This window comes from Euwallacea similis, chromosome 12 (genome assembly GCF_039881205.1).
Source record: "Euwallacea similis isolate ESF13 chromosome 12, ESF131.1, whole genome shotgun sequence".
NCBI lineage: Eukaryota > Metazoa > Arthropoda > Insecta > Coleoptera > Curculionidae > Euwallacea > Euwallacea similis.
This window is the reverse complement of record NC_089620.1, coordinates 2,141,966-2,155,070: the sequence shown is the minus strand read 5'-3', so window position 1 is coordinate 2,155,070 and position 13,105 is coordinate 2,141,966. Positions and strand designations below refer to the sequence as shown.

Sequence of the window (13,105 nt, the reverse complement as noted above, 5' to 3'; positions counted from 1 at the left end):
ATTATAATTTGTTTCTGAGCAAAAGTGAATAACGTACTTATCTTTGTAACTAATTGGATGTAAAAATGATAAGAAGCACCAACTTTATAATTATAAGTAACGTCATGCATTAATTGGCCAAAACAGGCGACTACCGGCAAAAGTTTCACATAAATCCCTGTTCAATCTATCTCAAGAACACTTACCTTCCTTAGTTCAAAAAATATACCAGTTATGAACAACCACCATTCCAAATAAATAATCTACTCACCGTTGAAAATCATCTTTTCCACGCACAAAAACTAGTAGTCACAAATTCACCGGATAACACTGATGATGCACTACTTTGAACATTAAATCGCGATTCACCCCGTTATAAAAACCCTCGCAGTAATTTTTTCAAACATGCACATTCTCTTTGGTATACACCCCCCTTCCGATGCAAGTTTTAAAAGCATAAATTATTCCCAAATGCAAAGAAAACAATCGTGTATTATAATAAGAAGAAACGCAGCAAACCTACCAACTACATCGCTCACAAGCCACAAAGTTATTGTATCGATTCGTCTATGCATACAAAAAAAGGTGTATATCCCGCAAAAAAACATTACGCATAAAACAACCTCTTGAGCTTGTGTACAGTATTTTTGTGTTTTAAAAACTCGGGTAGTATGTAGCTAATGTACCGGATTTGCAACTAATATATATCATTTTATACTTAAACCGAAAATTGCGTGAAAAGTTAAGCCATAACAATTTGGAACCCACGCACATTGCCTGAGAATTTTGTAAACACTTTGAAATCGGTTTAACATATAAAATAACAGCAAAAATTGCGTTCTAGATGTAACAAAGAATTCGTGATTCATGCCAGGTTGTCGAAGTGCTGCACCGCACAGAAATTGCGGATAGCAAAATAGGACCTAACTCCAGAATTTTTTAAATAAATTTTCGCGTATAATTAGCAAGTCTGTATTTTTCTCAAAGCAAGTGTAGCCAATTTCTGAAAATTTAAAGCCCCGAAAAGTTGCTATAAAGGAAATTGCAAAAAAATATATCCATGGCACATAGGATACTTTATTAGGGTCGTAGTGATTCTGACCCCATGAAAAACATGTACCTAGATTTAAGTAGTCACAGGTATTGATACTGGTTTATTGATTTAATGGCCTGTTGATTAAATCCAAATGGATATTTACCAATCAACATTTAACACAGATATCTTTAAATTAATTAGAGCTGGAGGAAAACTGTCAAACACCATACGAAGCTTTCACATCCTGTACTTATATCGAAATCTGTAAATTTCGTATAAGATATGTAAAAAATATCTTCAAATAAGCTCAGGAAAAATCAAAACTATTTCAGCATATATGGGATATTTTCAGACCCAGGGGGAAATTCCTAATTTTTAAAACTTAGTTTTGTTGAGCATTAAAAATAAAGGTTTGGTCCAATTTAACCAACTTCGTATCTCTTAAGGCTAAAAAAAAATTAATAGCACGGTGTGATCGTTACTTAATCTTTAGGTACATACGACATTTTGGTTAAGGATGCGGGAATATATTACATTTACATGTTATGATTTTGAAATTTTGAAAAAACCAAAAAATATATAAATTATATTAAATTAAAATAAAGTTACGTTCTATTTCGTCAGTCACAAATACCTATGTTCGCCATGTTGTCAATAAATATTGTTTGTGTTGGTCCAGAACAAATCCGTTGTAAATTAAGTAACCGTATAAAATAATATAACATACAAGTCCGATAAATGTTGTTACTTCAGTGTCGTTTCAGTATCAACATAGTCCAGTTACATTGACAAAAAATGCATCATTGATTAGAGATTATAATATATTGTTTATAGCCCTTTATTGGTTATTATAGCAACACAAAAACAAGATGCTTTGAAAATTTCCCAAATTTATATACGAAAAAATGTCACGTCACCTAAATGGAAATAACTAAAAACCATTTAAAGAGGTATAGGTACACGTCCTATGGCAGCCGAAGAAATAAGAATCAATAATACACATGCATTTTTTATATGTTGACTTTGACTCACATTTCAAAACCAAATCTCTTTTTTTATTTAATTATTTGCTTTATGTTGTGACTATTTATACTCAATTTCGTTCTCTATTTATCTGTAATAATCAATTGCAACCATTGGAATGGCCGCAAAGTAGATTTGTTTGCAAATTTCTATTTTGAAAATTACATAATTTTCCTCACAATGTTCTCATGTATCACCTCTTGTCTTCATCTATTATTTATTTATGAAGTCAACATCAAGTATCACAGACCAGAAATGACATCTACGTAGTAGCAGTTCCACTGCACGTTACAGAGTTTCTAAAACTTCGAACTGTTACGGTAAGCTCTTTCAAGACCGATTAATCGATCGTTCCGATTATAAAAATTATCATTGCCACAAGTCCCATGAAAAACGATATATTTTTGGTGAATATAAAAACGTATCGATCAGAGACCATGCAACTATAAAACCGGGAGACCAACCTATACAAAATTTGCTACCAAATGTAATCGTAAGCGAAGCTTAATTTGCCTTCTTCTGCACCAGGAACGTTAAATGATGGCTTTTCTGCAACGACCTTGATGCCCGAATTAGCCAAGCCAAAGAATTCCTTGGGAGTCAGGCTGGCGTTGGTAAACTTCCAGCCGAGGTGAATGTTGCAGTTTGAACACTGCATTATTGTCCAAGCGTAACTGAAAGTGTATTAAAACGAAAACTGGTTATGTTAGACAATAATTCAAAATAGTATTAAAATGCACGATTCGTTACACAACAAAAAAATCTAGTTTCTCAAATTTTAATTAATACATTCATGGGTTTCATTTCGCAATGAGGATATATGGTATGTGTACTACTACTCAATGTAACTTAAATGGTAATTTGCTTACCCTGGAAACCAAGAAAACTGCCTCGATGGATAACCTATCAACTCGAAATTTTGAGCTGCCAAAACCGTCACAATCTCATAAACTTGTCCTCCTAAAAATGACCAAATTAAGTTATAGTAAAATACACCATCAAATCATACCTGGATTAACATAATTGCCCTGAATGCCATCCTTAGACATAGCAAACACTTTGGTAGGATCAGTGATCTGAAGCCCACAGTTTTCACAACATAACTGTCTTCTCTACAAAGATAAGCACAGTTAAACCCAGAAGAATATGTTAAAAATGACACTTACAAGTTTTAAAAAGCTGGCTTCGACTTTAAGCCTCTCTAGAGTGGTACGGAGTCGCAATATATGTAATCTTTCCTTATGTACTAGGTGATAATTTTGTACAAACCAATATGAGAGTTTTTCCGGATCGGTTGGTATCAATTCTAAGACCAGAAATTTTTTTCATAATAAGAAAACGGAACATTTGTTACATTTATGATAATGGTAATAATTAAATACATTATTCTGATTAAAACGTATGGTTAATTACACCAACATTGTTACGTTAAGTATCCCAAAGATATGAAGTTCACCCGAATATCAAGATTAAATTATCCTGAGTCGGAAAATCAAACCACGAAAATTAAAATTTCATAACAGTAGTGCACATACGATATTTTTCTATTACTAAATTTTGTAAAATTAAACATTCAATACACCCAATATCATTTTTTACAACTATTAGTGAGAAAAAATGCTTAAAAATTGCATTTTGCATTTTGTTAACATTAGTTTAATATGAAAACTGGGAATTATTAAAAGTTAGTCAATTTTACATTTTCTACATACCCCATAAGTTTATAATACGTATTTATTCACACCCTGTATGTTAGACTATCAACTCGTCATTAATTAATTTAAACCCCTAAGATGCTTAAAGCTTAAGCCTTTGCCCCATGAAAGGCACTCTGACTGGTACCAGACCGTACGGCGACGAACGGCTCAGTTCAGGTTAAAGCTGACTTAAAAATAATAATAAAGCATGTACGTACCTCGTCCATACGAACTTAGTCCATCTAACAGAATTCTTGTATAATAAGATACTTCATTTAGGTCATACACCCAACTAGGCCAAGGAAGCTGTCCTGCATGATATCTATTCAAATTCCTCAAAAAAATAAGTGGAAAAAATTATGAAATTGAGAAGTTAACACCTTCTAAATTTTTGGCATTGTTTCAACTCATCAAAATTATTCAAAGTCCACTTTCTCTTGCTTTTTAAACCCAGCAGCTCGGTATCTGCTAACGGTGACACGATAGGAGGTTCTCCCAAGATTTGCACAGTCACCAATTTAATTCTTCCTAAATATTTAGAACAAACAGTATTGCAGGAAAAAGATAAAATATATACTGTTAATAGTCAGGGCCGTGTTTAAGAGATGGCAACTACTTGCCCTTCCACGAAATCGAAAAAGGAAGTTAACTTCATAGCATTTAACGCTGTGTATTTTAAGAAAACATATACTGATGTTTTTAGGTGCATTTTTGTGTCTCTATAATTAAAAATCCGGCCCCGCCAACAGTACGATCATTACCAGCCATATTATCTATCTTTGAGCCAGGAACTCTCTTGCACCTTTGTCTGCCACGGGCTTTAATATGCAGCATGTTATTTTTTAAATTATTCTCAAAGATTTCCATAGTGACTCCATATTCATACAAATCGCTAAATCCAGAACTAAAAATTCGTTTCTTAAAGGTGTTGCGAAAATGTTTTACATATGAAACTTACTCTGCACACAACAAAACAAAAACTTTATTATGTTCTTCTATAAAGTTTTGAAGTACTCTGTTTTCAAAATAGTTGTTCATTACTAGAGGAAGAGTAAAGCCTGGGAATACCAAGGTGTTAGTAGTGTAAATAGCGAAAATATTGCGTAAAACATCCCCATCCTCGAATACTGTATAGCCACTGAGTGGATTTAGCTTTCCAAGATACTTGAATACAAAAAAAGAAAAATGGTCAGCAAATTGTCTCTATTTTAGACCATATTTTAGTACAATTTATGATGCTTGTTTTTATGCAAATGAGTGTATTAAAATAGGCACATAGTAATAGCTGCATTATGACGGAAACTATCTCTGATTTCCAAATATCTTTTTCAATTAATTGAAATTGACATTGCTAATTCTGAGTACCTAAAGTGATTTATGTATATCATTATTCATAAACTGGCATAATGAAATGGATCAAACATGTCCACCTTCAGAAACTAATCTATTGGATTTACAAATTGTGACTCCTATTTAAGTAATAAAAATTAATAATTAAATTACCCCATGGGTTGTTGGAATATCTCGGTCATATTCTCCAGTGGAATCAGTGGCCAATATTAGAGATTCATCCTCTGCATCTACAATAACCAGGACTAATTATTTCCATCATCTATGACTATATAGTGTATCCAAACACAGCACATACTACAGTACATAAAATTTTCTGAAAAAAAGCTACATCCTGTACCTGTTGAACTACAGCAACCTCTATTTGTACCTGTCCCATTACCTGAACTTTTTTTAGTGAGTTACAAAATGAAGATATATGTTTTCATTATGTAAGTAATTGGGAAATGGAGCCAGTTTAGTCACCCATTTTAGAACAATACAGACACTTTATTTATCCAAATTAAAAAATCTCAACTATGGAATTACTCTCTATAAGGTGCTGAATCCTACTGCAAAAACTTTGTAAGGAACCATTTGGAGTTTTTTGTTAACTTGTAAGTAATAGTAGAAATGCAATGAAAACTAAAAAATGGTAAATTTTCAAAAAGCTCAAATAAAAATATTGGAAAAACATTATGGTAGGCTGATTCCCTTTAGACGATTATCTTGTATCAAATTGGGTGGACTCATGATAGTCTTCCATTATAACCTAAGGTCTATTAGGGCACAGAACTAAGATCAAGATCAAAAATTAAACCCATAAAATATAATCTTATTTTTTCCAGCTTTCATTATTTGCCCTGTATCCCACAAAACAATGAAAAATAACCATCCTGTAGATGTTCAAAATAAAAAAAGGATTATTGAAATTTACAATATTATCTAATAGTATTGCACTATTCAGTTAATATTCAGTCATTATCAGTTGCATACTAAATACATAGATAGCATCTCCTTTATTTTCTTAGAATGATAAATTAATCTGCTTTAGTGTACTGGGGCTATAATTAATCAATTTGAGCTTTCTATAATCAAATCAGGCAGAAAAGTATATTTTATATTAAAAGGAAAAAAACATAATTAATAATTTTATTGCTTGAGAAGATGCTTGTAAATTTGGGGTAGATAAAACCTTCTTTATCGACTCATAGGCTTCAGCACTATAAAATACCCAAGTAGGTATACAGTGTGACGGAGGCAGTACAAAAATGGCAAGATTTAAGAAATAAGTAAATTGGGAGAGTCTTGTGCTGTCACAGTCTGAGAGATCACACCTCTAGGATAGAATTTATACTAGTTATGTATTGTTACTAAATTATAACATAGCATATACTATCCGATACTGTTCTAAGTACTTACCTGAACTATTCTCCCCTTCAGCACCAGAGTTAGAATCGGTGATATGTCCGTTTTCAATTTCCATTGGAAAACTTTGCTCCTCCTGATCACTATCTTGATTTTCCTCGGGCTCTGCCATGATTGAAAAGGAAAGCACGGTACAGGTTCCTTAATTATTATTTATTTGAAATGTTACAGAAAGCAAAAATCGCACTTTGCAGAAAGTAAATAAACAAGCATAAAATTCTTTATTTCGACAGATGACAGTAACAAGGTCATAACTGAGAATTAGTTTTATTGGTTGTTCTTCCTTGCGTAGATAAAGTAGAATTTATAGTTGAGACTTTATATAACTTAAAGAAATTTTATGGTATAACGATTAATTTATATTATTATTAGAGACAAATGGGCTACGTAAAACGTTTATTATTCTATAAACAAAGTTTACGTATCTTTATACTTAGGATCTGGCTGATTCCTACATATTACACTAATTCGTCTATCTTTAAGTACTTTTTCTCCTTTAAATATACTGTTTTCATTGCTTAAAATTTCATGTGTATATTCAAATCTTGCAACCGCTTTCATAACATATAAGGACCTTCTTCTCAAAAATACATCTGCATATAAATCTTTGTTCCTATCTTGAACCAATCTCATAACGCTGTCAGTCAGAAGGCTCAATCCTGCTATTGTGTCCCCACAGAACTGGAAAGAAAATGGGATTTATGAAAAGAAAAAATTATACGGTAATAGGTACAGCAGTAGAGATTATAATAAAATTAAATGAACAGTTCGACATCAAAAAGAACACATAAAAACATTCCTAAGGTCAACTGCGTCATCCATGTCCAGTGTCAACCGCCAGATCAAATTTGTAAGGTTATGTTCGAGCCATTTCAGTCCATCGTGTCTGATGTTCTGCATTTGGCGAATTAATTAAAATAACTAATTAAATAGTGGATATTATGGCAATTTCCGGAATAAAACGGAAACGGGTTTCCAAAAAATCGAAGCAATCATGGCGTAAACATAGCAAAGTTGCGGACATTGAAGAATTCCTAGAGGAACAACAAGAAGATGAAAGGCTTGGGGGCCCTTTGGACACTGTTGCTAATGACGAATTGTTTGTCATCGACCTAAAACCTGCAAAGGCCGAAGTGACTACTCGCCAAAGCCGAAAATTAAAGGCTACAAGACCCTTGAAGTGTTTTGGAGCATTACAGCCCCATACTAATGTTCCTGACCCTATTAAGAAGAGGAACAGGGTTAGAACGCCTGAGGAACGAAAAAGCGCTTTAGTTAAAGATAAAATTTTAAAAAATAAAGAGAATGGTGTTCTCAAGGCTAAGGAAATCAATGCAATAGCAGAAAGGAGGCTGTATGAAATTAAACAAGAGCAAAAAGAAAAGAGAGGAGAATTTACAAAAGATATATGGGGTATACACGAAAGTGCAACAATACAAAGTGATCCTTGGGCAGAACCTATTACAAAAGTACATAACTTAAGAAACACCGGTGTTCCAGTTAAAAGGATTATAAAAGAGCCAAAGAAAAAGAAAAGTATTTTGCCAGCAGTTGAGTTGCCCCATCCTGGAATGTCCTATAATCCATCATATAAAGACCATCAAGACTTGTTGAAAGCCATAGCAGATGAAGAAATTAAAGTTATCAAAAAAGAAGAACATTTAAAAAGGTTTGTAATATTTATCTTTTGCTTTTGCTAATAATGTTTAGTTCTGGTGATAACACATTGCTAACAATTCTATTTTAGAGTAACTGGGAATATGTTCAGAAAAGTGGCACAAACTCAAAAACATGGCGAATGGCTTGTTGAAATGTCTGAAGGAATGCCATCGAATACTAATAAGGAACTGGAGATAAAAGAAGAGGATGATTTAGGCCGGATAAGTGTAAATCCTCCAGTGCAAAACAAAAAGAAATCCTTAAAACAGCGCAGGAAACAAAAGGAACAGTTGGAACTTGAAAAGCAACTAAAAGCCAAAAAGTTGGAAAAAAAGAAAGTTGGAGACATACATACAATAAAAGTTCTAGAAAAGAAACTCGAAAGGCAAGAGAAATATCAAGAGAAACTGAGGGAACTTAGAAAAGCCCGTAGAGAGCAAAAGAAACTTAAACCAAAAATTCTGAGCTCTACTAAATTTGAAGATCCAGGATTGGACTTCCAGATGGGCCAAGATATATCTGGTAACCTTCGGGCTGCAAGGAAGGAAGGGAATTTATTATCTGACAGGTATTAATTCTCTTAATAACTTTTAGTACTTAGACAAGAATATTCAGTTGTTATAATTAATTAACAAATTTGCTTTATTGCAGATTCAAAAGCTTCCAAAAACGTAATATTTTGGAGCCTTCAAAGAGAGCAAACCATAAGAAAACTAAACTTAAAAAATATACCAAACCTGGCCATACAGAAGACTGGGAGAAAACTGTAGCAAGAGCTAGAAATATTTCAAGAAATAAATAAACTATCTTTTTTTGTTTTAAACAAATAAAAATAAACATCTGTTAAAGTAATACAAAATATTTGATTTTAAAGATCAAGTCTATAAAACCCTTCACTTATTGAAATTAAATTGTTTTAGCAGATGACTTACCCTTACAGCATCAATATGAGGCTTTATCCAGCCTTTCTTATCTAAATCCAGAATATGAACATACTTAATTGGAGACACCTCAGGGGGAAATGCTATGTTTCGTACCCTATCTAATATTTTGCTATTTGCCTCATTCCAATTCATTCTTTCAGTTTCTCTATAGCCATGAATAGCCTGAAACATTATCATACTGCCTGACCTCTATTAGTATCTCTCCTCTATCCTCACATCATCCCAGTGGTCAAATTCATAATGTAGTTTTTTCATGTATGGATCCAATTCATTCATCAAACTACTTTCCTCACTTTCAGATAAAAAATCATAATGTACAGTCATTGTTTCTACTAAATCTTGTGCTAATTTTTGGTTTTGAAGTAATTTGTCACATAAGGAGAAATATGAAGGCACCTCAAATGTTACTAATAATATAAATACACTGCATCAAGTAGGTATTATAATACAGCAGTAATACTTACAAGACTGGGATGTCTCAATTCTTGTAGTTAGAAGTCTTAAACTCAAGTCCTGGCATGTCTGCATTACCCTCATGTGAGGTTTAATGAGGCACTTTAGGCATAACATGATATTCTAATTATTTAAAATGAATATTTGTGTAAAGAAAAAGAGGAGTAAATTTGAATGAGAAGTGTCTATGATATTATTACCTAGGAAAAAAACTGAAGGTTTATTGAATAGGTGGGTAATTTATGCTTTATCGTTCTTATCAGATTCCTAGTTCAAGTAGTTTTCGTATGTCTAACTCTTGGTTCCTTAAATTTATAATTGTAATAAAAATAATTTTATACGGAAGTTTTTGAATATTTGTTTGTTTACTTATTTTGACATTGACTTCTGTCACCTAAATAATGAAGGTTATTACTGCACATGATTTAATTTTTATTTATATTTACAAGGAAGTAAATTATGTATAATAATAATTTACTGTACCCGTAATTAGTACTTAGAGCAGTTATGGTTATTAACATTATAACGCCGATAACAAGGAAATAACGTACGATGTTGAAGTTTGTAAATCGAGGTGTAGCCAAGAGTTGTCATAAAATCAAGTATATTATTTACATTTCAGTCGTATATCTTTCAATATTTTTCGTTATGCCTTTGTAATCGTATTATGATTCGTAACAAAATAATTCTGCTGAATCAACGATCTTGAAAAAATAAATGTAGCATCGTCTGTTACAGTTTTGTCCGCTCTTTTTGGAAACTAACATCCATGGAGGCGAAATCGTAGCAAGTGACGTCACCTTTCGTTTTTAGATGTTCTGACGCCTACGTATTTCTTAGGACAAAATAACGTCATATAGAGTACTAATAAATAGCCTCCAATAAAGAGACTAATTTGAATAGGACACCAATTGTTACAACACATTATACATATATTATCAATACACCCAGTCCTTATTACTATTCCCCAGTCTATTATTCGCGTTATTTGTTTCTATATTTTTCGGGTCCGTTAGGGAATTCTTCAGTTACTCTTTTTGGTCACACAATCCGACGTTAATTCTACAAGAATTTTATTACACGCTGCCGGTTTCACTTATTTCACATACATCACAACTAGTTCTGCAAGATAAATTCGAATTTAACAAGTCCAACGTTGAGGAGTAAACACTAAAAATTCTTAATTCTCAGAATTAATCTCCATGTTAGCATGGCAATAAAAACGCTCTATTATAAAACCGGGCCTAAGTAAAGAGTGATAGGTTTAAAATGGCTCCCACGAAAGTTTTTGAATAAAGTGCAAATCATCTTCACTTTCAGTTCTAAGTTAACTGTTTGGTGGTCTCGCAATGGTATAGTCATAGAATTGGTAAAATAGTGAAAACTACCTTCAGAAAATCTTAGAAATCGTTAGAACGCTCAAGATCTTACGTGGTATACTTTTTTAGTGTACAAAAGAGCAAAGTATCAGAATTCAAAAAGATTTTCCAACAGCTCAGCTAGCAAGCTATCGGATTGCCAAAAATGTAGGTTAGGTTGATGTTTTTGCAGGTGTCTAAAATACAGGTGGAGCCACCTATCAGCTAGTTTAGAACAGATTGTCGTTTCAAAAATTACATTTAACTTAATCGTTCTATTTTTCGACCCTACAACACTCTAAAGGTCTTAATCTGTACATATCAAAGTTTCTGGGGCACACTGCATGGTAAGTATTTCCATATTTCAACAAAGTTGCGTTAACACAAGAACCATTACAGTTTTCCATTTTCTACAGTCCTATCAATGCCCTTTTGCCTATGATCAATGTTTGGTATATCCCCCTCACTAAACACATATTTAACGTACATACACAATAACAACAACGTTATTCCGCCGTAAGCAACCATTTCCTCCTGCATGGCCGATTTCCTGAGTTTATGTTGTTCAGCATAAAACACGTTTCGCTCTTTTATCTTGTGTGTCTTCCTTACAGTTTCGCCGTAATGCGTGCGAGCCCATTCGTCAAAATCGTAAATCGGCTGACGGCCGTCTGAAGGCGGAGGCCTGGTGCGAGCTTCGCGCGATTTGTAGAATTTGTGCAACGGATCATCGGGTGAAGGTTCTTGTGTATCCCGAGGTGATCCACTGAGAAACCCTTGAAATCAAGCAAATTCAATCATTAGTAATAATTACAAAAATAACTTATAAAACAAAATTAAGGTTTTTCAAGCCCGATCAGCAGAATCTTAGTGATTCTAATAGATAGGAAATAGGTTAAATCCACATTTCAGTTAACTGCAATGTTAAATTTTTAAATTGAATTAAAGACACATATGCCCTTCAATTGGTCTGGAGACATGAATTGATTTGGTTTATTGTTATTGGAGATATTGTGTTTATTGATTTATATTCTAATTTTGCCATGATCGCTTCCAATACCAAAAGTCTCGTCACATTTCAGTTCCATGCCACTATATGCCAGTCATCCTCCTCAAGCCAACTTAGAAGGATATCTTCATAACATGAGTCATCCAAGGAGTTATCATATATCACTCACTTCGAATATGTCAGCCATCAATCTATTATACACCCAATTATATATTAATGAAAAAATGTTACATTATGCTAACACCCTCTGACACATGGCATTGGTCCTTTGAATTGAAATTTGCCACAAACAAACACTTTGAAAAATTGCTCTGCCAACCCCTAATGGGTATCAATGAGGATTAAAATTGCATAAAAGGCGGATGTCTAGAAACGTGGAAATGGTGAGAGATATCATGCATGTCTCCTTGCCATGTGTGAGATCATGTGTTGGTACTTAAGGATTAAATTGAATATCTTAAAGGTTCTTGAGTTAATCCTTGGCTATTTACCTTTATCATATAGTTTCCTAGACTTTACATTTCCCAATATCTTATATGCATCTGTAATGTCCCTAAACTTCTGTGAATGCTCCTCTCGCTGCTGGGTAGTTTCCCCTTGATTCCTATCTGGATGGTACATTTTTGATAATTTGTAGTAAGCACCTTTTATTTCTGCTTGAGTAGCCGATTTTGTTATTCCCAACGACTCATAGTGACTTTTCTGCTGATTTTTTCCACTGATAGTGGAAATCTTTCTGATTTGTGATAGGGCAAACATGGGTAATTTGCTGTTCATTTTTTGATTGAGATACTTTGTGACACACTCCAATAATGATTGGTTTAGAAAGATTGGTTTATAAAGTGAATGTGGAACTTAGTAAAATGTACTTGGTTTCGTTGCAAGTTTGGAATATTCGTTTGTAATTGAATTATGCAACACTAAAAACGAGAGGAAAAACAAAAATTGAAAATTTCTTGGTCAGCTGTGACCTGTCATGAATTATTGCCATGTTGCCGGCTGTTCCTAAAAGGAGAAACATTTCATTAATAGACTTTATCGTTACATGATTTGTTTACATTTTTACGTTTGGAGCAGTTATTAAAATATATTGAATATTCAATATTTCAATTTAATTTAACCGTAATTTTGAGATTAAGTAATAAAAATTGGAGGAAAGAGGAAAGTTGTTGCCAAACATTAAACACATT

At 33.1% G+C, this 13,105-nt stretch overlaps 5 protein-coding genes across 6 annotated transcripts in view; 1 reads left to right on the top strand and 4 right to left on the bottom strand.

Moving 5' to 3' along the window:
- LOC136412754 (uncharacterized) overlaps nucleotides 1–13,105 on the bottom strand; it is a 139,032-nt gene that overhangs the window by 114,434 nt on the left and 11,493 nt on the right. The gene's annotated exons all lie outside the window — the stretch shown is intronic.
- On the bottom strand, nucleotides 1,830–6,717 carry ohgt (ohgata). Its single transcript, XM_066395774.1, has 10 exons — nucleotides 6,487–6,717; nucleotides 5,239–5,315; nucleotides 4,694–4,899; nucleotides 4,497–4,639; nucleotides 4,116–4,263; nucleotides 3,954–4,057; nucleotides 3,205–3,344; nucleotides 3,048–3,150; nucleotides 2,908–2,998; nucleotides 1,830–2,712 (listed from the first exon to the last, which is right to left on the bottom strand). Exons 1-10 carry the CDS (start codon nucleotides 6,602–6,604, stop codon nucleotides 2,517–2,519), a joined length of 1,326 nt encoding a protein of 441 aa, XP_066251871.1. The 5' UTR covers nucleotides 6,605–6,717; the 3' UTR covers nucleotides 1,830–2,516.
- On the bottom strand, nucleotides 6,872–9,853 carry LOC136412373 (alpha-ketoglutarate-dependent dioxygenase alkB homolog 7, mitochondrial). 2 transcript variants are annotated; one of them, XM_066395431.1, is made up of 4 exons: nucleotides 9,560–9,853; nucleotides 9,312–9,502; nucleotides 9,084–9,257; nucleotides 6,872–7,173 (listed from the first exon to the last, which is right to left on the bottom strand). In XM_066395431.1, the coding sequence occupies exons 1-4, from the start codon at nucleotides 9,663–9,665 to the stop codon at nucleotides 6,910–6,912; spliced, it is 735 nt and encodes a 244-aa protein (XP_066251528.1). In that variant the 5' UTR covers nucleotides 9,666–9,853; the 3' UTR covers nucleotides 6,872–6,909. The 2 variants fall into 2 exon arrangements, with proteins under 2 accessions (XP_066251528.1, XP_066251529.1); XM_066395432.1 differs by having other exon boundaries at nucleotides 9,312–9,491; nucleotides 9,560–9,851.
- On the top strand, nucleotides 7,346–8,988 carry LOC136412372 (ribosome biogenesis protein NOP53). The gene is made up of 3 exons (XM_066395430.1): nucleotides 7,346–8,161; nucleotides 8,240–8,719; nucleotides 8,803–8,988. Exons 1-3 carry the CDS (start codon nucleotides 7,434–7,436, stop codon nucleotides 8,951–8,953), a joined length of 1,359 nt encoding a protein of 452 aa, XP_066251527.1. The 5' UTR covers nucleotides 7,346–7,433; the 3' UTR covers nucleotides 8,954–8,988.
- LOC136412374 (dnaJ homolog subfamily C member 30, mitochondrial-like) lies at nucleotides 10,271–12,803 on the bottom strand. Its single transcript, XM_066395433.1, has 2 exons — nucleotides 12,407–12,803; nucleotides 10,271–11,682 (listed from the first exon to the last, which is right to left on the bottom strand). The coding sequence occupies exons 1-2, from the start codon at nucleotides 12,690–12,692 to the stop codon at nucleotides 11,300–11,302; spliced, it is 669 nt and encodes a 222-aa protein (XP_066251530.1). The 5' UTR covers nucleotides 12,693–12,803; the 3' UTR covers nucleotides 10,271–11,299.